A 26,238-nucleotide genomic window follows, 5' to 3' on the forward strand; every position below is an offset into this window, starting at 1 on the left:
ATGGACGCCGGCTGGGCATAGCTGAGGCTGGTTTGCAGGCTGCCCGGTAGCGAGGGCAAGCTCGGGGACCGGCCCGCGGGAGGCTCCAGGCGGGAACTGACCAGGGAGCGCCTAGCCAGGCTCGCTGGAGGTTTCCCCGGCAGGCGCCCGGCTGCTAGCAGCGGCTTGGGCCCATATGAGGCAGGCTTCCATGGAGGCAGGGGAAACAGCACACAAAACACAGTCCAAAGCAGGGAACAGGCACGGTCCGTGGCAGATGGCAATGCAGGCACGGGGCACACTTGTAATAAAGTCCAAACATACATTGGGAAATCCAGATACAGGTCAGGGCAGGGCTGCCCAGAAAGAGAGTCCTTTGTGCAGTTATCCAAACATGGAGTCAGTAAACTGCACAGTCTATTGCAGCAGCAAGGTAATAAAACAGCAGACAGGAAACTGACACGTGTACTAGAGCACACACGTGCAAAGCAGTCTTTGTGTAGCAGCAGTGAAACAGCAATGCAGGAAACTTTAACACAGTTCATGGCAGGCCTTAAAGCAGGGGAGGGGGCCTACTTGGCAACAATCCCCCCCCTCGGAGACCCCGTGACGTCAGGCGCGCGGGTCTCCGAACTTGACTTCAAAGGCGAGGTGGTCGGCAATGTCCGGTGGTCGAGCTTCGAGCGAAGAAGGAGTGGGAAGGGAAGGGGGAGGAGGCGTCACTCAAAAATTTAGTTTGGAGAACCACCCAACCGAATAAGTGCAATTTGGATCAGCCAATGGGCTGCAGGTCTCTGGGTTCACACCAGGGGGTGTGCTAAGTGCAACCGTCAGAATACATAGCAATAATTCATAGGTAATAGCAATTCATAGTGATATAGGCAGCAATGAGCAATTCATGCATATAAATAGCAATAATTCATATTTGTGTACATTGATTAATTCATGGATGAAGGTAATTCATACGTAATTCATGGTGGATTAAAAGCACTAAAAACCAGGAGCAATTCATATACATGGATTAATTCATAGGCATAGGATTAAAAGCAAAGGCAATTCATGGATACAATTCATGAATGTAAGAATAAAAGCAGGCTACTTCGTAGGAAGTTAAAACAAAGCTCATAGGTGAGGGAATAATTCATATAAGAAAGTGCAAGTCAGGCATATATCAATTCATAGAGGGTAGAGCAATTCATAAATGGTTAAAATCATAAATATATATATATATATATGATAAAAACAATAGACCAGGAAGTTAAAACCAATTCATAGATGATAGCAGCAATAGTAAAAGCAAGTGCGGGGAAACAATTCATGAGGGGTAAGCGGCGGAAGGGCTCATAGGGGGTCAGAAAAATAAACTCTGCAATTAAAAAAAACCGATTCATGCGGCCAGATTAAAACCAAATTCATACAGTCTAAAATCAGGAATAAAACAACCTTTAAAAGAGACCGTTCAGGAGTGGTCCCGGTTAAAACCCAAATTCATAGAATGATAAATAGGCTAGGATTACCTCGGCGGAGGGAGTCAAGTTAAAAAGGCAATTCAAAAGGTTAAAATCAAATTCATAGGGATAAAGTTAATAGGGGGCGATAAGAGGGTCCCAGTTCATGGGAAGATCATGGGTGCACTTGCAGTAGATAGAGGGAGGGACTAGTTCGGGGCTAAATTCATGGGAGTAAAATTCATAAGAAGCAGTGGCAAGAAGTTCATAAGACCATAGAGCAACAAAGATCACAGATGGCTCAGTCCGCAGTACAGCTGCTAGACTGGGTTGCATATTTACAAGAACAAGCAAGCTTAGTCCATGTGCTCCAAAACACACTTCCACCCCCCTTTGCTGTCTGCGTCAATCCGCAGAGCAGGGTCGGTGGGCGGCGAAAAGGGCTTCAGGCACACAGTTCTAGTCCTCATGGAGGTAGTGCCGCTGGCGGTCGTTCGTAGGCGGGCCGTGGGCTGGGAGGCAGAGAAATATGTTCCCCCCCTAGTCCACAAGAGGGCCTCGGAGCGGTGTCCGGCAGCAGAGCGTCCATGGGGCCGGTTTAGGATCCATACACATAATCATGAAGACACAAGCATAGTTCATACCAACATAAGCAAATAAACAGGGGTTAAAAGAGGGCGCCAAGAACAACCATTAAGGCAGGAGGAGGTCTGGATTGTAGTGATCCAGGCGGTAAGACAGCTGGAGTTGCTGGAGCTGTCGGCGGCTCCAACAGCCCAAATAAAGTAGTGAGGCACACAACAAAACTTGGAAGGCCAAAATAACAATGATCGGGTGCAAAGCCAAATTGTAAATTCCAGTGGCAGTGGGGCTCCAACCAAAGAGGGTTTCCCACCACGAATGCTCTCCGGTGGTCTTAATCCACTGGGCAAGGTCCAAAATCTCCTTTCCGTTGTGGGACACAACCAAAGCAGTAGTATCCCCGTCCCTCTGGATGCTCTGGAGGGTGCGGTGGAGCTGGGGGTGGGTCAGGAGCTCGTGGATTAGCTCCAGACCGATGCCAAGGGAGACTGGCTTCACATACCGATAGATGGAGGGTGCCACCAGGATCTCTTCTTGGGTCCAGACCGGTACCGTGTAGGTGAAGTTGCAGGCTGCCACCGAAGACAGGTTGCAGAAGCAGCGGTTGACTCCCGGGATCACGGGCTTAAGCTGAAACGAGTTCAGGATCACAAAGTCGCAGGCCGTTCGCACGCAGGCACATCCTTTCCCAAGGTAGACCACAGCGGAGCTGTTTTCCCGGACGACCTCAAAAGAGCACTCGTTGAGGGCGTCGACTTGCGGGGCTACACAGGGGTGATGCGGTGCAAAGGCTTGGTCTTGGCAAATGAAGCCGGTCTGGTCTCGATGCTGGCACCCTTGGAGGCTGACGAGCTGCCATCCGGTCGGGGTGAAGCGAGCACAATGGTCGGGGTGTCTGGCGTAGAGGGCTTTGGTGTCGCTGACTTGGAGTCCCAGAGGCACGACTGGATACACATGGAATGACTCGTGCGCACTGGCCGTTAATAAAAATAGTTTAAGCTCCTGGGTGGTCGGTGAGAATGAGGAATTTACAAGAGACCACCAGGATTCGAGCTCCAGTTCTATGGGTGACAATTTGGGCATAATCAATCTTTTAATTTCCAGGGGCAAGTGTCCGTCCGTGGCTTGCCGAATTAGCCCCATGGCCACAGCCTGATTTAATTGTTGGGCTTGCATACATGCCATGGCTATTGACACGTTGCGTTCCACAGACTGTGTTCCTTTGAGCAGCAGAGAAAAATCTCTTTCAATTTGACTCTCCCAGTTAACTAAAATGGAGCTGATCTCGTGTTGCCCATTCGAAATGGAATTTAGGGACTGCACCACCGGTTTACCTAAGTCGGAGATGCTAGTCGTGACATGGGCAAACTTATTAGCGAGAGTCTCAATGTTGACCGAATCCATGATTGCTAAGCCTCCGGCTGCAGGAGCAGTCCAGTCGGCAATGCTTCGTCTGGCACGCGAGAGAGAGGGGGAGGGAACGATCCACAGTTGTAGCCATGCATTCCAACCCTTGCTACCGGCCTCCAGATAGGGAGCGCACTGCGGCAGCCTCTGGGTTACATTTAGCTCAGCTAAGTCTATGCGGATCTCTTTTAAAGACATTTGCGGGCGGACTAGAACTCTCTCTCGAATGTCAGTTTTCAAAACATGGGAGCCCACTATATGCGTGCCGCCTTGGCTTAATTGTTCATTGCTAGCAATCAAAGGGTCAATTTGGATGGTGTGGGTCTCCTGGGTCCGGATCAGCAGGGAATAATTGCCTGGTTCATGAGTCAAATTTACAAAGAGCAGCCCAAGCCGGTGAAATTTCTCTACTAGGGGCTTGGTTTGGCATTCGGGTGTCTGCTGAACCAGTATCCAATCGGGTGGGCCATGTTTGGCTAGGTCTTCCTCTTTTGCAATCCAGGTCAGGTTCTCCCAGCGTTCTATAGCGAAGGAGAGAGCCGTGCCTGAAGGGGGCGTGATAGTGACTGATGCAGTTTCAGTGGTAGTAGTGCCTAGTAGGATGGTCATTCTAAAGGGGTCTCCTGCCTTCCATACTGCGGCCGACACTAGAATAACTTCACAGTATGGTCCGAAAGCCTCAGTGACAAATGGCGAGGTTTCGAAGTTGGCAGGGGTGGTATATTTGTCTACCACCGGGACTGCGGTGGGGGCTGGCCTGATACGGGGAAGAAACATACATGGAATCGGAGCAAGTGGTGAAACCGTATCAGTAGTTGAATAGCATACTAATTCTTGGGACATGGTTTTGACTCCTACCCATAGAATAACAAGCTCTGGGGGTCGGATCCATTGCTCTTCGCAACTGCGGAAGTTAGTGCGATCCATGGGGGTGGTCATATTGCTCTGCTGCACTACTTTGCAGACCATCATTTCATTTCCTGCCAATGTATTAATACATCTCCAGTGGGGGTAGGGCATTAATTTGGACGGGCGTCCCTCTATTAGGGTGCCTGCCAGCACGAGCAAACACAGAGTAGCCAGGTGCCTCATCTCCTGGCCTTCTTTTCCTTTCTGTAGTGAAAATATCCTGGGGAAACCTGCGGATATAAGTACAGGTTCCCTGAGTTTGTTGCATCAAAATAAATGAAGTGAAGCGGGGTAAAAAGGGAGGGTGTTTTTCTGCCAGCACAGTATATTAAGCGGGGTTCGAACGAGGAGTCCCAGGGCACTAAGCGAGCCTTCCAGCTTGTTGCACTGGGGAACTCCTGTGCGGGGGCTTCTTCCTAAAGCATGTATATTTCAGAGGGTAACGTCCTTGCGTCGGGCAAGGGTCGGCCGTGCGTTAGGCGGGATTATGCAAACTCGCCCCAGGGGTCCCTGGGTGCCTAGACTATGTGGCCTTCAGGTGCCCCTTGCTCGGTGGCGGGCTGCTTTTATTTTGCAGGGTGAGAGCTATCGGTCCGGCTTGGCCTGGCCTTGCCGCTTTAAAAGGAAAAAAAAAACTAGAGAGCGGTATCCAGCAACTATACGGGTTGCTGCAAACGGGGACCTTCGCTTTATTTTTCGAAAATTATTTTTAAGTAGGGGTGGTTAGGGTTGAAGGTATGTTTTATGATGGTTTGCTTTTGCTTTGCCTTTTTCCCTCTGCTTTTTTGCAGGACCTCTTGTATGTATTTCGGCGGACCATTTTTTCCTAGGATCAATTTTTGGAGGGACTCCCTCGGGAGGCCCCATTTTCATGTTGAAAGAAAGAAACACACAAAGCAAAAGCACACGGGGGTGGGATACTTTCGGGTTGCCCTCGCCTGGAAGGCCTGGCATGGCTTCATTAAAACTTCAATATGTCTCCCCCCCTTCTTTTCCCTTATACGGTACAGGCAAGGGAAAAGATTACATGGGGCGGGCGGCTGCTGGCGGAAAGGGCCGAAGTGGAGCCGAAGGTGCTCGGCAGCGTTTATCGAAAAGCGGCGGAGGCGGCCGAGATCTGCCGGCGCCACTGGGTCTGGGTTATTCGGGGGTCATCTTGGCGCGGGGGATCCTGGCTATGTAAATGAGGCACGCTGCCCCTTGTGCGTGGCGAACGCACCCCAATAACATATTCCAGAGGTAACATATTTACAAAATACTGGCGGGTCTTTTACCTTTGCACTAAAGCGTACTAGATGGTGGCGCCGTATAGCAACTCACCATGACGAATATGAGCATTGGTAGAAGAGGGATGTTGGGTTTCCTGGGGGTCCTTTTCCAGGGGAGGCACGGCCCTCAAAGCCAAAGCCGACCATCATGCGAAAGCGTGGGTCTGGCAGGTGAGACCCCGAATCTACGTAGATGCGGGATCTTCACCAGCACGGCGGGTGATATATTTTCGAATACAGGGATCACCTTTTTTGGTGGTTCCACTATGTTCGAAAGAATGTATTCACCTCTGGGCTAAAGCCTCTCCAAACACTTTCACACACAGCAAATCTCTTTTGCCTGTGCAATTTTTTTCCGAACATGCGGCTTACAATCCAATTAAGAATCACTCTCGGTGGTGGTCCTATTTGGCTTTGATTGCCGTGTTTCCCCCTAGGGTCCCAACTGTGGGGCCCGCCTAATGAAGTTAAAGAATAGAACTGAAAAAACTTTTGACATTCACATCTACATCTACATATTCTGCTGTTTCTTTTATACTAGAGCTACAAAGGTCTGGTCTAAGGGGACACAGGGTATCTCTGGCCCAGGGTGAAGGGATATCTGGCGAATCACTGGGCAGAGGGGGGCTGGGCTGGCGGCGGCTCCCCCAGGGTCATACACTGGTGGGGCGGTCTGGAGCGGCTTCCCTTTCCATTCCTTTAATTGAGAGGCGTGGAAGTATTTTAGCCAAGTGCCTCCTGTCTTCCTCTGGATAGCTACCTGATAGACGGCTGGAGAGACTCTTTTCGTGATTGGGACAGGGCCTTGCCATTTTGCCGCTAGTGAGTGTGCCTTCTGTGAGAACTTTCTATATAAAACGAGCTGTCCTTCCTCCCACTGCCTGGGGTTCCTGACCCATCCTAGTTTGCGGTCCATATCCTTCTGAGCTGTGCCTAACTTCTGGGCCACTTGCATGTGGACGGCGTGTATGGATGAGATGAGGTCCTGAACCCAGGCGTCATTAATTACTGCGGGCTGCATATCAGAAGGGAGCTGCGTGTCTAGCTAGAAGGCTTCTGGGAGCTGCATTTTCCGTCCTGTCATGACCATATGGGGCGTGAGCCCGTGAACTGCGGTGGTGCCTCTGATGGCCATTAGAATTATGGGGAGTTTTTCATCCCAGTCTCTCCCGGAGGAGCGAACCATCTTGCGGAGAGCCTCCTTGAGGGTCCGGTTGGTTCTTTCTATGGCGCCGGAAGCCTGGGGATGGCCGGCTATGTGAAAGCGTTGTTGGATGCCTAACGCCTTGCAAAGTTCCTGGGTTACTTCTCCGATAAAATGTGAGCCCAAATCGGAATCCATGACTCGTACAGTGCCCCATCTCGAAAACACATTATTGAACAGTAGTTTGGCCGTGGTGGCTGCAGTGTTATGCTTACACGGGAATGCCTCGACCCATTTACTAAAGGGATCTATGACAGTGAGACAGTAGCGATTGCCGCGGGGAGTGGGAGGAAGGGGACCGATAAAGTCAATCTGTATACGAGCCCAAGGTCCATCAATTCTCTGATGCTGGAGGGGAGCTCTAGGTCCAGTTGGGTCTGCATTGACCATAGCACAAGACAGACAGTTGTCCACCCATTGTGCTACTTCGGTACGCATGCTAGGCCACCAACCAACCTCTTTGACCCTCTCCAGAGTCAGGTCCTTGCCTCGGTGTCCCTGCTCGTGGACAAACTGAATCAGGTCGGCCCTGACTTCCAGTGGCACTACCCAGTGGCGTTCACCGGCTGCATCTACTGCCCAAACTATGCCTTCTTCTTCTCGGATCAGTAGTCTTCCTGTCTGATCTCTTCCTGCGGCTAGGAGGTCAGCTACTTCTGGGTCAGATATCTGCAGTTGTGCTAGGTCCAGTGTTCCTGCGATTCCCTGAGACTGGCTGCGGGCTTGTGCCCGGGTGGTGACAGGGTGGAGGGGACAATCGGTGGCTGGTTCCGGTAAGGGAGCATTTTCAGTGGCGGCTGCCTTGGCTGCAAGGTCTGCCTGGTCATTCCAATAAGCGGTCTCTGAGTTTGTCTTTTGGTGTCCTTTAACATGGGTAACCTGCGTTGGGCCTGTGCGGGACTGAAGGAGCGCGGCTACTTGCCGCCATAGCTGTAGGTGGGCTACGGGTTTCCCATCACTAGCTCTCCACCCCTGATTCTGCCACACCGGGAGCCAGACTGTGGCGGCTTTGGCCGTCCAATCCGAGTCTGTGTAAATGGCAAGTGGGCTTTCTGGGGGCTCGAACTCAAGCACTGCCAGAAGCGCTTGCACCTCAGCCGCTTGGCTGGAATGGGGGCGGGCTGGACCCTTGAGGGTATGGGCGTCGCCCACTCGCACAGCGCCATAGCCTGTCCGAGGGGAGCCTCCAACGTGAAAGGAGGAGCCGTCGCAGAACCAGCATGTGAAGCCGTTCAGCCGGGCTTCTTCTAGCGGGACTCCCCAAGTGACTGGCCAAACAACCTGCGGTGGCGGGTACAGGGGGCACTCGTGCTCGGTCCCGGTTACTAACAGGCCATAGGGGGCTGGGGGCTCAGTGGTTTCCTTTTTAAACTCTACTCCGCGGTTAACCAGGGCCAGGGTCCACTGTGCTATGCGGGCGTTTGAGACTTGTCCATCTTGTATTTTGCCAGACAGAATATATTTGAGGGGTGTGTGAGTGGTTTGAACTATTGTGCGTGAGCCTCCTATGATAAATTCCCAATGGGTCAGACTCCAGACTAGAGCAAGGCAAGTCTTTTCGCATGGGCTGAACTTGGTTTCTACTGAAGTTAGATTGCGAGAGGCATAGGCTACTACTCTAGCGGCTCCCGCTTGTTGCTGGGTGAGCGTGGCTCCTATGCTCTTGTCTGACACGGCTAGCTGAATAAAGAATGGCTGGGTAACATCTGGATGGGCTAGGGCCGGGGCTGCGGCCAGGCTGCGCTTCAGTTCGGCTAAGGCTGTCTGTTGATCCGGTCCCCACTCCCAGGGAGTGTTCTTCTTAAGGAGAGCATAAAGGGGGCGAGCCTTGTCTGCAAAGGACTCGATGAAGTCTCGGGAAAAGTTAAAAATTCCTAGAAGGGCTCTGAGGGAGGGGACATCGGTGGGTGCAGGCAGCTTGGAAATGACCTCCATTCGCTGGGCATCCGGGGTGCGACCCTCGGGTCCCAGGGTCAGACCCAGGTACTTGACGCTGGTCTGAACCAATTGGGCCTTTTCCCTGCTTGCCTTGAACCCAGTCTCGCGGAGGAGTTCCAGGACTTCCCTAGTGATCTGGCGGGTTAATTCTTCCGTAGGGGCGTGGACTAAAATGTCATCCACGTAGCTCAGTACGTGGGGCCTCGAGGAGGGTTGGAGGCGTTCCCACATCTGAACTACATGGGCATGACAAATACTGGGGCTGGAGTGGAATCCCTGGGGTGTCCGCTTGAATGCGTATTGCTGGCCGCGGAAAGTGAACGCGAACTTGTACCAGCAAGACTCATGCAACCGGATGGAGTGGAAAGCGTTGGCCAGGTCTATGACCGAGTAGAACCGGGACCCAGCGGCAATGGCTGTCAGGATCTCGTTGTACTTGGCCACAACCGGGGCAACTGGAGGGGTGGTGGCATTCAGGGCCCGGAAGTCGACCGTCATTCTCCAGGTCACTCCATCTGCTTTTAGAACTGGCCACAATGGGGCGTTGCAGATGGACTGCATCGGGAGTATGACGTCCCACTCAAGGAGTCCTTCTATGGTCTTGGCTATCCCTGCCTCGGCCTCGGCTGGGTACTTGTACTGTCTTTGGGGAGGGGGGTCCTTTCCTTCAATCAGGACGCAGGCGCCCTTCACTATCCCACACTCGGCTTTGTCTGTCACCCAAACTTCGGGAAAGTCCTGAACCCAGGGGTCTCCTGTGATGGGGGCGAGAGGAAGGGGGGCCTTAAGGGCTGCACATCGATGGACTGCATTGACAAAGTCTGGGCCTCCCGGAATGCGCCACAGGAGTCCGTTTGCTAGGTCAATGGTCAGTCCCTCGGCTCGGAAGAATGGCATACCCAAAAGTCCATCATCTTCTCCCCGGTTTGCGCATGCCGAAATCCGGGTGGCCAGGTTCCCAACGGAGAGGGGGATGTCCTGCCAGACCGGGGATTCTTGCATGCCGCCTCCGAAACCGGCGATCTGCATGGTAGTAGAGGTTTGAGTTCCCTTTGTAACTAAGGTGGGCCGGAGTATATTAAGTGAAGCTCCGGTATCTATGAGGAGGGTGGCAGGCTTCTTCTTTTCCCCGGGAGTCCCGATCCCTGCCTTCACTGTCGGTCTCCCCCATGTGTCCGGCTTTAGTTTGGCAACTATGCCCACGGAGGGAGACTGGGACTCGGGGCGACCCTATTCTGATCCTGCGCCCTGGTCTGTGAAAGTGGCACTTTCTCTAAAGAGGTTGTTGGGGCTCGGGCGTTCCCGGACCGCAGCTATCGGGGGACTCGAGAAGGGAGGGTCTGGCGGTAAAGGGGGCGCCGACGGGGGTACTGGGGGCTGCTGCTGGTCTTCCCACTCCATGATCGCCTTCATTAGAACGGACGTGGGCTTTCCATCGAATAGCTCCATGTTCGCTCCAATGTTTTTGAGGCGCATCCAAAGTTCCCAGCGGAGGGGGTCCCTGGACTGGGGCGTGCTGCCGCGGTCCCGGTAGCCCTCGTGGTCGCCCTGTGATGCTCCCCAAGCGTTAGACTGATCTGGAGGTGGGTAGACCTGATGGTTGTACGGGTGCGATGCTCGAGAGTGAGAAGGGGCTAGGGGCGCATCCTGTGATCGGGGCTCGTGGGGCCCCTGCTGGGAGGAGGAACCGTAACTCGGGGTGGGTGCAAAGGAAACTCCCGGGCGGTAGTCCCTTGGCCCTCTTCCCCGGTTAAAACTGCTGCTCCTTCCCCTCAGGATTCCTCCCCTTGTCTCCGAGTACAAGTTGCGTCCCTGCGGTCGGTACTGAGAGTGGGGGCCATGGTTGGCATAAGTGACTGCACTTATCGGCTCGCTCTCCTTCCTACGAGAGGCCGGGGACTTCACATGGCGGATCGCTCCGGTTTCTCGCAACAGGCCAGCAATGCTCCTGATACGAGCCTCCAGGTCTCCCCATGAGATGCTCCCGGGCTCCACTCCTGCCAGTGCCAGGCGGGTAGTGCTATTGAGACCGTCTATAACAGCTCTCCTAAACTCTAAGTCATCGAAGTCAGGCATGTCGCTCAAGTCTAAGTCTACCTCGTCTGCTAGTTCGGCTAGGAGCTGCTTTCTGGCTAAATATGCCTCTGGGTCCTCTCCGGGTTTTTGAGATTCTGCTATGTATAAGGCCTTCAAGCTCTTGGTAGGCCAGAGGAAGGCGCACAATTCCTTCATGGCACCATACTGACTGCGAGTGGCTAGTCTTCGGTTAGAAATATATGCGTTAAGAGAGGTGACTATTTCGGGGCTGGCACAATGGCGAGCCAGCTGAGCTACATCGGAGCCACTGGCAGAGGGCTGGGACATGGGCACGTGTGTGAACCATTGTATAGCTGAGTCCCGGTTCAGGGGTCCCATGCGGTCCGCTATGGCTTGGAGCTCATCGGGCCTCCAATTGCGGGTCTCCTTAACTATCCGGTCTGTCTTCCTGCCATCCTCGTCTGTGGAGACAATTTCTTTGGTAGCTATCGGATGGAGGGGCTGTGGAGCTTCCTCGGGCTGGGACGAAGAGGGTGACCAACTGTCGGTACTACCTTCGGGGAGGGCCAAGAGGGCTGCGGGATGCACGGCGGAGATTACGGCTTGCTGCATCCCCAGGTGCTGCTTTAGGGCCTCTAGCTCCCTCTTACAAGCGGAGTGGTCTGCTGCGGCTATCTTTGCAACTTTCTGCTCTGCCATGAACTGGGCAGCATGGGTTAATTTGGCAATTTTCTCCTGTCCTTCAATTACTGCGTGCTCAGCCATATCGGCACGAGCGGTGGCTACTTCAGCCTTGTGCTGGGCGTCTTGGAGGGCAGTGGTTAGTCCCTGCTTCTCCAGCATGAAGTTAACGCGTTCTGAGCGCCACTCGGCTGCTCTCTCCTCATACTCCTTCTTCTCTTTCCTTAACTGCTCTATCTCCTGTTCCTGTTCTTCCTGAGCTGTCTGCAACTTATTAATTAGGGACACGCTGTCCTGTAGGGCGGTGAAAAGTGCCCAAGCTCCGTATCTGTCTTTCTTACTGGACCTAGGTTTCTCCTTCTCACAGAAATCCTGGAAGGCACTTCTGACTATCTGGAGTGGGTCGGGTCCCTTGAAGGAACCGGCTTCCCAAGGGCAATCTCCCTTCTTAACTAGCCACTTCTCCAGGTGGGGCACGGTGGGGGCTGCCCGGTACATTTTACTTTCGTTTAAGGCTGATCTCGGGGGAGGTTAAAGAGTGGATCAGCGACACCAAGGGTGGGGCGATTAAAGCTCCCTATAAGTTTTCCCGTCTAGGGGCCGTTCAGAGGTTATTTCCCTTCGGGTCCTCGGGGATTCTTACACTGGATTCTTAGGGGTTTTTAACAACTTTCTCCTCTCTATGTTTCTTCGGGAGGTTTATCCTTCCCTTCGGTCCTCAAGGATTTTTAAACTGGGTACTACACAGGGTTTTTACCAGGGGTGGTTTTTAAGGGTCCTACTTTTAGGTTTACCAGGGTATTTTTAAGGGTCCTACACTCGGTTCTTCTCCACCGGGGGAGAAGGAAAAATTCCTATTCCCGTTTAAAGCTTGCCCACAAGCCACGGGACCAGGAAAAGTTTACTGGCTCAGAGGGTGCTCCCAAGCTCTCTAAGCCCAAGAACCAAAAACGCTCAGTGCTCCCAAGCCTCTGCCTAGAAGCCAAAGCTCAGGGGTCTCCCAAGCCTATACTCGGAAACCAAAAAGTGTCCCCAAGCCTCTGCTCAGGAACTGCTACTAAGGGGGTCTCCCAAGCCTCTGCTCAGGCAACCAGAAATGCTCCCAAGCCTCTGCTCAGAAGCTGCAAATGCTCTCAAGCTCTCTGCCCAAGAACTGTACTCAAAATGTCCCCAGGCCTCGTGCTCAGAGACAAACGGTTAAACTGTCTCCAAGCCTCGACCAAAAGACTAACGCGCTCAAGGACTGCCTCTGCAAGTCCCCAAGCAAAAGTACCCAGGAGTAAAACTACAATACTCCCAAGTGGAAAAAGCGCTCAAGAGTTCAAACAACTCCCAAGCAGGGTGCGCCCACGAGTCTGACTTAAAACTCGCAAGCGGAAAGGCGCCCAAGAGTCTAACTTAAAACTCTTAAGCACGGTGCGGCCGGCTGCCGCGGGGCTTCAGGAACCTGGCTTTAGATTCCCAAAGCTAAACTGACCAAACGGACTAACGATCCCTTCACGTTTCCTCCGGAGCGGGGATTGAAGCCTAAGTGCTGGCAGGAATGGGGTTTGGACGGACTTAGGAGAGACGGGGGAGGGCGGAAGAGAATTTTATATGTGCTGCTTCAGGATATATATATAGAGAGAGCCTACTTCTGGGATCCCACCCACATAGACGCGTTTCGGCGGCCCGGAAGGTGGCCAGGAACTTCACCAGTTCAGAGGTCCTCACCCACAGTACACCGGTTATAACGGCTGGAGGGCCTCGCGGTGCACCACAAAAGGCAAGTAGTCCAAAGCTGGCTGAAGGAGGAAATGGGGGAAAGCCAACCCACAAGATAGAAATGCTCGCTAGAGCCACACACACTCACACTTTTAATTCCCTGAGCTAAATTGCGCTCTTTACACTGAGGTCTGGAAAATTTTCCTCTAAGTCAGTTCGCCGAAGACACGCGTGTCGACTCACGTGCATTCACACGAACTGGGTTATGCCCGCATTCTCCACCAGTAAACTGTTACCAGAACTGCTCTTTATTATAATGGGGAATTAGCTATAGCAGTCTGTAACTTAAAATTAAGCGCGGATCATAACCTATGTATACGGAGGTCCCGATCCCAGACACTCTAGTGAAAAAGAGGCAGACTACAAATAGGTTCAAACACGTGTATTGTCTAACAATGTGGCGTAAGCCTGAACTTGCACAAGCATACAAGAAACACACAAGATCTAGGAAGTACAGAGTATGAAATACAGAGACGTTCGCATTAGCTGGTTCCCAACGATGATAGGGGGAATACTCACTTATCCTGGAGCGAAGCAGAGACACAACAGCGAGGGTGGCCCAATGCCAGCACTGGGACCACAGACGGACAGCAAGGAAGTCTGGATAGGAATGGCCTAAGCACCGAGTGGTCTGGGAGACCAGCTTAAATACCCCAAAACGTACCCTGGGGCTGGTGCTGTACTTGGTGGTTCTCACAGTTTAAAACAAAGGGTCTAATGGGCTATTGAATGGCTTGGATGGGCCACTTTGGTAATCAGATCATGATAAGTGACACCTCAGGAAGAGGGGACAAAAGAGGGAGGGGGAAATCCAAGTGGGCTGAAAGGATGTTCCAGCGGACAGGGCTTGTCCTGATGTCATCAGCTCTGGAATGCGGAGGTTTCTTTGAGATGCATTCTCTAAGTGCTTGGGATGGTCGGCACTTAGTTCTTCTCCGGGGCGGCTCCTAAGATATGCAGAGCGGGGCGAGGGGCTCTCGCTGCGGACGTGGTGTGCCCGCTTCGCCGAAATGGCTTCCCAAAGCAGTCTTCTTCCCAGGGTCTTCTGGCTGCCTGAGAACATGGACGCCGGCTGGGCATAGCTGAGGCTGGTTTGCAGGCTGCCCGGTAGCGAGGGCAAGCTCGGGGACCGGCCCGCGGGAGGCTCCAGGCGGGAACTGACCAGGGAGCGCCTAGCCAGGCTCGCTGGAGGTTTCCCCGGCAGGCGCCCGGCTGCTAGCAGCGGCTTGGGCCCATATGAGGCAGGCTTCCATGGAGGCAGGGGAAACAGCGCACAAAACACAGTCCAAAGCAGGGAACAGGCACGGTCCGTGGCAGATGGCAACGCAGGCACGGGGCACACTTGTAATAAAGTCCAAACATACACTGGGAATTCCAGATACGGGCCAGGGCAGGGCTGCCCAGAAAGAGAGTCCTTTGTGCAGTTATCCAAACATGGAGTCAGTAAACTGCACAGTCTATTGCAGCAGCAAGGTAATAAAACAGCAGACAGGAAACTGACACGTGTACTAGAGCACACACGTGCAAAGCAGTCTTTGTGTAGCAGCAGTGAAACAGCAATGCAGGAAACTTTAACACAGTTCATGGCAGGCCTTAAAGCAGGGGAGGGGGCCTACTTGGCAACATAGTGCCAACATGGCATCAGTATTTTGTGCTGTTTCAAAAAGTTATCTTGTATAGAACTTAAGGCCTGGAAACTTCAGACTCTCTTCCACTTATCAGAGTCATCTGACACAAAAGGCTTCTCTGCATATAGAAGAACCTCTTGTGCTGGTCAAAGGCTTCTTGCAAAAAAAAAAAGAACATTCTACCATTGGCAGAACAATCATAAGATCTAAACCCATAGATGTTTGCCTTTTAAAAAGTGTTGTCTATCCTGCATTTGAAATATTTAATTTAACATAAACCTGCCCAGCATGATCTTTTGTGCTGAATATAGCTTACCATCCACGCATGAGGACCCACCACAGATTCATAGGAGATCATATAGTGATAGAATTAGAAGGGGAGTGTGGGCCTCCGTTCCAGGCACTGACTAGACCTGTACCTGCTCAGGTCATTTTAAATGTCCCATTTTTGCTATCTACCTGAGCAGGTTGTCTAGTTAGCTGTCTAGCACATGAAGCTGCCTGCGCTCTGAAGCTGCCTGCGCTCTGCTGACCAGGGAGGCTACTCCATCGAGGGCTGAGCTTTTCCACCTGCTCAGCCCCGCCCCCTGAGTGCTCTGGCCTTAAAGGAGCTGCTGCCGGGGACTGCTGCTGCTGAAGCTGCCTGCGCTCTGCTGACCAGGGAGGCTACTCCATCGAGGGCTGAGCTTTTCCACCTGCTCAGCCCTGCCCCCTGAGTGCTCTGGCCTTAAAGGAGCTGCTGCCGGGGACTGCTGCTGCTGAAGCTGCCTGCGCTCTGCTGACCAGGGAGGCTACTCCATCGAGGGCTGAGCTTTTCCACCTGCTCAGCCCCACCCCCTGGGTGCTCTGGCCTCAAAGGAGCTGCTGCCGGGGACTGCTGCTGCTGAAGAACTGGTGCTGTTTATTGCTGCTTAGGATGTTTGTATGCTGTGATAAGGGGATGGATATGAGGAAGGCATCTGAGATAGGGCCAGGGATACCAGTCCTCTGGGGACGGGGGAGGTATGGCGGTGGGGCCTGGTTTAAAGGGAGAAGGTCACGGAGATGTGGAAAGGCTCGGTGCCCTTCTAACCTACGCCCCATCCCGAGGCACGCCGGTGTTGGAACTAGGAAAAATCCTCCTTCGACACTGATGTTGTGCAATGCCAGGTCCATAAATAATAAGACCAGTATGCTGCATGATACTTTTATGGCAGCTAATATGGACCTGGTATGCGTGACCGAGACTTGGGTGAGGGAAGGAGAAACAGTTGCTCTTGGTGAGCTGACCCCCCCAGGTTATGCGGTCCTTCATCAGTCATGAACTGAGGGTCGGGGGGGAGGGGTGGCAATCCTTGTCCGGGAGGGTTTCTCCTTCAAGCCGCTTCCCGCCCCGAAGATCTCTGGCATTGATTGTGTGGGCCTGGTGTGGAATGCCGAGGAGAGTTTGGCTGTCTGCTTGGTGTACCGACCGCCCAGCGCACCAGCAGACGCCTTACCGCGCCTGCTAGAGGTGGTTGCTGGGTGGGCCTTGGAGTACCCCAGGTTGATGGTGCTGGGGGATTTCAATGCCCATGTAGATGATGCTACCTCGATACAGGCCACGGACCTGGTGTCAGCCATGGCAACACTGGGACTCTCCCAATTTGTATCGGCACCCACACATGAAGCAGGCCACACGCTAGATCTGATCTTCGGGATGGGATTGGATGTGGTTCTGGATAAAGTAGAGTTGGGGCCATGGTCAGACCACGCGGTTGTGAAGGCCCGGCTGGGCGTGCCACCCCCCTCCTGCAAGGGCGGTGAGCAAATTTATGCTCGCCCGCGGAGACTGATGGACCCAATTGGGTTCCAGAATGCTCTGCGGGAACCAATGCTCCACGGTGGTTCATTAGATGAGCTAGTGGAGGGCTGGCAAGTCCGGCTCTCTGAGGCCATCGATGAAATCGCCCCCCGTCGTCCTCTTCGCTGCCGGAATCGCCGGGCTCCTTGGTATACGGAGGAGCTGCGGCAACAGAAACGGGAGCTAAGACGACTTGAGCGCGTGTGGCGGCGATCTCGTGACGAGGAAGCAAGAACATCTTATAGGCTGTTTATGAAGTCCTATGAGATGGCGGTGAAAGCTGTGAAGAAAGAGTATTATGCAGCTTCCATCGCATCAGCTAGCTCTCGCCCAGCTAAATTATTTAATGTGGTCCGTTCATTGGTCTCCCAATCAGGTGGAGACCATCAAAAGTTGAATTTGGAGATAAGCTGTGAGGCTTTTGCAAGCTTTTTTACTGATAAGATCTTGCTTCTCCGCCGCGACTTACCAGCCACAGTTGATACAGTAAATGAACTAGAGGCCCCTTGGCCGTCTTCGGGACCCATATTAGATCATTTCAGCCCTCTTTTCGGGGAAGAGGTGGACAGGATTCTGCAGGTGGTACGGCCTACCACGTGCCCCTTGGACCCGTGCCCGTCATGGCTGGTGAAAGCCAGTGTTGACGGGCTTCGGAATTCCTTGGAGGCGATTATAAACCTGTCCTTGAGCTCTGGGGTTTTTCCCAAGGCGCTGAAGGAAGCTGTGGTACGGCCTCTTCTGAAGAAATCATCATTAGATCCTGCTGACCTGCTCAATTACCGACCAGTTTCCAACCTTCCGTTTTTGGGGAAGGTGATTGAGCGGGCGGCAGAGAAGCAACTGCAGAATTTCCTGAAGGAGACCTCAGCCCTAGTTTCCGCCCGGGACATGGGGTCGAGACATTGTTGGTCGCCCTCACAGACGATCTCCGCAGACATCTGGATCAGGGCGGATCAGCACTGCTGATTTTGCTGGATCTGTCAGCAGCGTTTGATACGGTCGATCATGAGCTTTTGACCCACCGCCTTGCCGATGTGGGGATTCAGGGGACAGCACTGCAGTGGCTGGTCTCCTTTCTCCACGATCGGGGACAGAGGGTGGCGCTCGGGGAGAGGGTGTCATCTCGTAGGCCACTGGTTTGTGGTGTGCCACAGGGAGCGATACTCTCTCCATTATTATTTAATATCTATATGCGCCCCCTCCTCCAGCTGGTGCGGAGTTTCGGGCTTGGGTGTCACCAATACGCGGATGACACCCAGCTTTATCTGTTGTTGGACGGGCAGCCTGGATCGGCCCCTGATGCCCTGGAGCGTGCTTTTGAGGCTGTGGCTGGTTGGTTGAGACAAAGTCGGCTGAAATTGAATCCCACGAAGACGGAGGTCCTGTATGTGGGTTGTGGGGAGATGGCTTTGGGACCCCGGCTTCCTACACTTGATGGGGCAGCACTTACACTGGCCCCGAGGGTTAGGAGCCTGGGGGTGATTCTGGATTCCTCCTTGAAGATGGAGGACCAGATCACTGCAGTTGCCAGGTCTTCCTTTTATTATCTTCGGCAGGCCAGGCAGCTTGCCCCTTATTTGTCTCCCCGTGACATGACTACAGTGGTCCAAGCAATGGTCACCTCTAGGTTGGATTACTGTAACGCGCTCTACGCTGGGCTTCCCATGGGCCTGATCCGGCGGTTACAGCTGGTACAGAATGCAGCAGCGCGGGTCATTGCTGGAGCACCGGTGTGGGAGCATATTACACCGGTGCTACGCCAGCTGCATTGGCTGCCAGTGGAGTACCGAATCAGGTTCAAGGTTTTGGTGTTAACCTACAAAGCCCTACGCGGACTGGGACCGACGTATCTGAGGGACCGTCTCTCACCATATGAGCCCCGGAGGACTCTCCGCTCTGGCGGAAAACATCTTTTAAGTGTCCCTGGCCCTAGGGAGGCCCGCCTGGCGTCGACCAGGGCCAGGGCCTTTTCAGTCCTGGCCCCGACCTGGTGGAATGCTCTGTCTTGCGAGACAAGGGCCCGGCAAGATTTGCTTGCATTTCGCCGGGCCTGTAAGACAGAGCTATTCCGCCAGGCATATGGCTAACGCCGGGCAGTGCCCGCCCCCCCCCCCCGTGAAGGGGGGGTTAAACCATCACCCCTATGCAAACACAGAGGCGTGTATGAACCACTGGGCAGCATGAATTGTTATATTTAATGTTTTTAAATGTTTTTAAATGTATTATTTAATGTTTTTAAATGTTTTTAAACATGTTTGTATTTGTTATCCGCCCTGAGCCTGCGAAAGCAGGGAGGGCGGAATATAAATATAATAAATTAAATTAAATTAAATTAAATGACTGGTTACAGTATGTGATTCATGGATTGTGTAACACAGACCTAGTTTAACATAAAAAAGCAAGTTCTCGTTATGGAATGAATGACTTTCTTAGCATGCAACCCAAAGGTCAGAGAGCTGTCAGTGAAGATAATGATGGGGATAATTTGTCTCATGGGACTCGCTATATCCAAGTCTCTTAACTGTGTGCTGTTTCTCGAAATATTGTATAATATAGCATTAATAGGCAGTGTATGCTTCTGCTTGTGCAGGTGTTGAGCACAGCACATTATAAACTACCTCTCCATATCTTCATGATACAGTGGTTTTTAATCTGTGTTTTACGCAAGTAGAAAAGGGCACAGGAGTGTATTTAGTCTAAGCAGCATGTAAATTGTAATAACAGAAGGTCCTTTTCCGCCTGCAGTTCCACAGCTTTGTTTAAGAGCTTGCTGGCTCCAACTTTCATGATACTAGGAAATCTGACACTTGTGGCTCCTCTCTTACTGGCAATATCTAGGCTTTGCATAGATAAGTTGTTCTCCCCTCTCAGTGAAACTCGAGTGCTTGGATTAAAAAGGAAACTGCACTTCTAAAAGATTTTGCCATTGGTTTCTCTGGACAAGTGTACACTGAAATGACCTCTCTGGACAGGCATGCAACTAGTTCCTCAGAATAAAATTAGTTCCAAGTAGTTAGAGTGAGACCTTAAGGCTCCTCTTAGAAGGTCAAAGAAACAATTCTGAGCGCTACCAACATGGTGACTAGTATATTCAGATATTTATGTATAGTTAGGCAGAAGGGAGTCTTGGTGTTTTCACTTGGGAAAAAAAATTGTGAATTTGTTTCACTGAGCATCCTTGGAAATGAGAATAGAGGTAGTATGTTGGGAATGATTCGTTCATTGTTCAGCATTTTCCGTTCTTGTTGATTCAAATGGGTGAGAAACGTCCTCAACTAGCCCACTGAAATTGATTACTTTGCTGGATTCTATCTTGTGATATAGCAACTTTTGTCTTTGAAGTGGCCAAAGCTGATTAGCGTGTTTTCATTGGGGCAGGAATGGCAATTTGAGGAGGAGGAGAAAGAACTGGGCTCCTTTGGCTTTAAATATTATCCATTTTTCAGCAGTGTTTGAGATGGTAGTGATATAAATCAAGATATCTAGTTCTCAGTGTCACCAGTCTGTGGATACTTAAATCCAGAGATTGGAGTCATAGACAGATTAGACAAATCTTTCTACAAACATGAGGGAAAGCCCTATGTTTGCAGAAAAATCTGAAATCTAAAAAATAAATAAAAATGGCTCCTAACCCCCACCAAATGACAGAGCATCTGTAGCTTCAATAAATTGCAACTGCAATGGTCAATAAAAGGCAGGGGGATGGGGCAACACCCCTTCTAGGGCTGTTTTGGCCTTTGAGGGAGGACTCACCTAGGCCAAGGCCAGCAGCAACCACCAGCTGACACACTGACACACAACTTGCACATTTCATCCAGGCCTGGCTGCTTACTAAAGTTCAGCAGCAGCCACCCCACTAAAGCCAGTGTGGTGTAGTGGTTAGCATTTCAGACTAGGAGCTGGGAGATGCAGGTTCCCACTCTGCCATGGTAGCTCACTGTGTCACATTGGGATGTCACATGTTCTCAGCCTAACATACATCACAAGGTTATTGTGAGGATAAAATGGAGGAGAATAAAATGATGCGTCCTCATTATGGAGAAAGGCTGGTTATAAATGAAGTAAATAAATAATAAATATAGCTGAAAATGGGGGTGGTGGGGAAAAAAAGACTGGGAAGGAGAAAAGGAAGCACAGAAAGTGAGGCTCTGGGATCTGCCAGGAGGATGGAAATAGGAAATAGTGTGGATATGGGAATACAGTGGAATGTGAGGACCCCCCCCTCCAAATTCCTTGTAAATTCCCCACTGCACAACAGGTCTCAACCCAGTTGGCACTAGGTGTGTGTTTCGGGTCCTGGAACTGGCAATAAAGCTGGATTTATGCTGATCTGGCATAATCTGTCCGTTCTGGTTCCCCAAGCCAAACCCCACATAGGATCCAGGCACCTGGATTTGCTGGGCTAGATTATCTGGCTGTAGGCAGCTGCCACAGGTAGTTGTAGAGGTGACAGAGCAGTAACAGTGAGAGGACGGCATGAATGAACCCAAGCTCTGTGCCGCTGTAAGAGAACAGCCTGAGGCTAGTAGGGCAGAGGAGGAGACAGCAGGCAGAGTGGATTCCCATCCCATTCTGCTTGTCCTTCCTGCCCAAGCTCTGAAAGAGCCCCTCAAGCAACCAGCTGCCTTTAAAATTCTGTGGCTTGACAAGCCTCACCCCCACCTCCACTTCAATATTCTCTATGGGATTCTCTGGTTTGACATTGGGATTCTCATGTTCAACAACAATAAGCCTGCAAGAGAGTTATGTCAAAACAGAGAATCTGTGGTGGGAGGAGGAGAAGCCGCAGAATTTAAAAGGCTTGGAAATGTTTGCTTCATGGGAAACAACCGAAAGTGGCTGGGAGCAGCTTGTCCAACCATGCAACTCAGCTAGAGTTTTTTCCAGAGAGAGACTGGGGGGGGAAAGCTGAAGACGGGTGAGGAGGAGGAATAAAGTTAAATCAGCTGGCAGATGGGAAGGAGAGAAGGAAACAGGAAAAAGAGAGAGGCTATGGGGGCTTTCAGGGAAGGTAAAGAGGAAATAGTGAGGCGGCATCTGATTTCGCCCTCAACCACAAGTCCTTGTGTGTCCCTCACTCCTCTTGTATACTTGAAAATGTGTGGCAATGAAAAACTAAATTGGAAAGTAGGAAGCACAAATGAGGGGATGATCCATTCCTGCCCAAGTGCTTTCCCTCCCAGCCCAACATACAATGTTTCCTTATCACAGGCTCTTGTGTTAAGGATCATACCCAAACTGTCAAGGGCCTGTGAAGTTTGCATCAGGCTTTTCCCCATGAGAAATTATTTTGGAATTGGAATACTGTGATATGATTGTGGCACTTGATGTTTGAACTGGTTGGTTGTTCCATTAGGTATTGTATCAGACAATTAAAGTGTTCATTAAAATTCCTATTAATGTTTGGGTGTAGCTTTTGGGAACACTTGATCAAACCTAAAGATCCAAATTTGGATAATTAATCTTGGGTTTGTTTAAGTAACATTACACATGTTTTCATGTTTCCTGTAGGAGCTAAGTGATCTGCAGCGTGACCCACCTGCACACTGTTCAGCAGGACCTGTTGGAGATGACTGTAAGATCTTTATAGTTGATGGCAAGATACTTGTGCCTCTTTTGTTATGTTTAAACATATAAAAAGTGATTAATGTTTTGTGTTTTTCAGTGTTCCACTGGCAGGCAACTATTATGGGACCTGTAAGTATAAAATTTATATAATTCAATTCCACCCCTTCTTACTCTCCTCCGATAAAATAAGCCTTAATTGGCTTCTGTATCTGTTGATGACAGGAATCGATTTCTGTGTTCCTTTGGAACAATAATCGTTCATTTAGGCTAAGACTAAAATCTGCTGTTATCTTTTGTTACTGTTTGCTAGTATAGCTCTACCAATACCTTTATGGTGTTTCCTACCCCAGTTCTATTTTTTTTTTGCCAGAATGTAGCCAAAAGTGGCTCTAAATGTTTTTCCAGTTAGAGCACTGTTTAGTCCTGTGCAGGTGACTATGTCCCCAAAGCAGAGGCAGTTATCATTTTACAGTTTAAGTCCACTAGAGAGACAGCCCTTCATGACAACTTGAAGACCCTTTCTGACAACCTGGAGAATATTAGCTTACCACAGAGGGGTAGAAAGATACCTCAAGGTACCAACGTGTTCGAAATTAATTTTAGATGTTTTTGAATGTTTTCCTTTAAAATTTGCAAAAGTTTAATTGTCTGATATCTTAGATTTAGACTATAGTTTTTGTTAATGTATAGCTTAGATTTAGACTATAGTTTTTGTTGTCAATGTATGAGACAGAGGGAGGGGGGAGAGAGCATGCACATGCTGTTTGCGTGTTTTAGTACTGTAAAACAATGTCTGCCACCACAAACAAAAACAGATTGGAGAACTGTTTCTATCCCAAGGTATGTTGGAATTTGCCTTGAAGTAAAATAATACCAGAAATGCAACGTGTGAGGTTTTTTTCCTCAGGGCTATTAGAGGGCTAATATCCAGTACATTTCTTGGTAGTTTGACATTTGGTTTACACTAATCTCTAGTAGCTTTTTAGAACTAAAATAGAGTTTAATAAGCATATTGTACTTGTGCTGTAGTAAACTTCTAAAACCTATCACATTTTTGTCCCACTCTTCCTCCAGAATGCTCAGGCTATCATTGATAGTTTTCTCTTCCCATTTTATTATTCCAACAGTCCTGTGAAGTAGATTAAGGGGGGAGAAGACAATGGGTTGAGGTTCCCACGACTTTCATGGCTGAGCAGAAGTTTGAGCCTTGATGTCTGGTCAGAGACCTAGGCTCTAGCCATTGGCTCATAAAATTAATTTCATAAAAAATGAGCGACAGAGGTTCAAGCCTGAATGCAGAGAATCCATTTTTACATATTTCTCCTTGGAACTCCAGATATGTGGGCACTGACTACTCAGAGGCCAGGGTACATACTCTGAGGACTTCTATTATATCACACATAACTAACTTTAAATTAAATTCCAGTGCTGAACCAAATTAAGCTCTGAAAGTACTTTGCTCAAGAGTTCCTTTAATCTTTTATTTCTACTGTGGAACTCTGTTCTTGTAAATTATAGCAAGTTATATTGCTAGAATTGTTTAAGCCGGAGTTTATGTACACTGCAGTTGTGTAGGAGCACAAAAGACGTGCAGAAGGTGGTATAAAATTCAGTTTCATGAAAATACTTGCTTTAATTTTTAAAAGCAGACACATTTACAGCTATTATTTCTGTGATAGTAGACTTGCAAACATGTGGGCAGTATCTCCTGAAAGATTAGAAGTCAGAAGTAGACAATTTTTCAGTAGTTGAGGGGAGTTGCTGCCCCTCTCAGAACATGTGGAACAGCAAAAACTTCTGAAAATTTTATGCAAAATGTGATATTGCAGTTGCCTAATGTATACAGATAGCAGATTCCTGCTTTTCTGGATACAAAACTTCAGTTGCTTTGATGCATACCTCAAAAAAAAATTAAAGTTCATGAATATGTAAAGGTCACAAAAATATGCATAGAGATACAGGCATTGAGAACTGAGCAGCCGCTTAGTGGTTGGTCATAGTCTTCCTATAGAGTATCTGTCTTGTTTGCTAAAATACCTGTTAGGTGCTACAGTCATGAGAAGTTCATCTGGTTATCTGTTTTCAGGTTCACGCATATTTTCTGTTTTTGATAATACTGCTTGATTTTGGCTTATGAAGGGGCAACAAAAGATGATTGATTCATCTTTAAGCAGAATGAAAAGATAGGGAAGGAAATGATGTTGATCAAGATAGGCGAGTTAAAGAGAACTACTTACTGAACAGTTCTATGATGGTAATTCATTTGAAATAGGAAATGTAACACAAATCTAACTTTTCTAAATGTTCTCAGTTTTTAACAGTGTGGGTGATATCTGTATAGGTCAACAAAAAGAAAATTGTTTTATCAGCCAGCATCAAATATACATTACCTCTCCCTTAGATCCACCTTCTTAAGTAAATTCCTTCTTTCAATCTCCCCCTCTTCAGTTAAGGCCAGGGCTTTTTTTTCTGGGAAAAGAGGTGGTGGAACTCAGTGGGTTACCCCCGGAGAAAATAGTCACATGGCTGGTGGCCCCGCCCCCTGATCTCCAGACAGAGGGGAGTTTAGATTGCCAAGCAGCACGGAGGGCAATCTAAACTCCCCTCTGTCTGGAGATCAGAGGGTGGGGCCAACAGCCATCTGACATTTTTAAGAGGATCCGGAACTCCGTTCCACCGCATTCCCGCTGAAAAAAAGCCATGGTTAAGGCTAACCAGAGTGCTATTTAATCCAGCACTAATTATACAGCCAACTTGGTGATGCTGAGCAGATCTGAGTCTGTCCTGTGTTTCAATGGGTGGCTAACAGTTAATAATAATAATAATAACATTTGATTTATATACCGCCCTTCAGGACAACTTAATGCCCACTCAGAGCAGTTTACAAAGTGTTATTATTACCCCACAACAATCACCCTGTGAGGTGGGTGGGGCTGAGAGAGCTCCAGAGAACTGTGACTCGCCCAAGGTCACCCAGCTGGCTTCGTGGAGGAGTGGGGAATCAAACCCGGCTCTCCAGATTAGAGTCCCGTTCTCTTAACCACTACACCAAACTGGCTCCCCAGTGTACCCCACTCTGGGCTCCATGGAAAGTACAGGATTTAATGGCAATAAGTAAACTGAGGACATGAAACTCAATTCAGACAGTTTGAGATCTTAGTTTCAAGATCTCTGATCAACTTTAACTTCATTTTAAGGCGACTCCAAAACGGCATGCTTCCAAAGGTGGTTTTTAATTAAGTTATTTTTAATACTGAGCCAGTCAGTGTTCGTCCTGTGCTGGCCCATTATGTTCTTTGGTTTTAATGTCTGCTGCAGTTTGAATTCAGTGTATGTGCTAGGCCAAGATGCTTCCTGATGATATCTGTATCTTTCCAGCTCTAGAAATAGGAGACTGACAACTATTCTGGAATAAATATTTCAATAATCATTTCATTCGGTGATTTAAGTGACCTAATAGTAATGTTTTACTGACCCTATTCTCACAAAACCAGTATTTCTGATAGAAATGCTACTTTGTAAACTAAGGCTTCATATAATAATAACATTCGATTTATATACCGCCCTTCAAGACAACTTAATGCCCACTCAGAGCGGTTTACAAAGTATGTTATCATTATCCCCACAACAAAACACCCTGTGAGGTGGGTGGGGCTGAGAGAGCTCCAGAGAACTGTGACTAGCCCAAGGTCACCCAGCTGGCTTCAAGTGGAGGAGTGGGGAATCAAACCTGGCTCTCCAGATTAGAGTCCCGCACTCATATAACCACTACACCAAACTGGCTCTCATGTGTATGGTTACTAGATATCCTGATAGCTATGAAGAATTGTCATAGTTGAACTGAATAGCTGAAAAAATGGTGAATATACCTGTAAATAGAAACCAGAGCTTTGAGTAGCTGGCTGTTGGTTGTGGGTGTAAAAGTTTGGTGGGGGGGAGGGGGGGTTGCACTTTGGACTGTAGCAACTCTGGTTCTGCTTATATCCTATATGTATATTAGGAT

At 49.8% G+C, this 26,238-nt stretch overlaps 1 protein-coding gene across 1 annotated transcript in view; it reads left to right on the forward strand.

Moving 5' to 3' along the window:
• UBE2D1 (ubiquitin conjugating enzyme E2 D1) overlaps window positions 1-26,238 on the forward strand; it is a 58,973-nt gene that overhangs the window by 26,194 nt on the left and 6,541 nt on the right. Inside the window, exons 2-3 of the mRNA XM_054983627.1 lie at window positions 22,179-22,242; window positions 22,333-22,364. Of these exons, the coding sequence (XP_054839602.1) occupies window positions 22,179-22,242; window positions 22,333-22,364 (96 nt within the window). The remainder of the gene's footprint in view (window positions 1-22,178; window positions 22,243-22,332; window positions 22,365-26,238) is intronic.

Source organism: Eublepharis macularius, chromosome 6 (assembly GCF_028583425.1).
Source record: "Eublepharis macularius isolate TG4126 chromosome 6, MPM_Emac_v1.0, whole genome shotgun sequence".
Classification (NCBI taxonomy): Eukaryota; Metazoa; Chordata; class Lepidosauria; order Squamata; family Eublepharidae; genus Eublepharis; species Eublepharis macularius.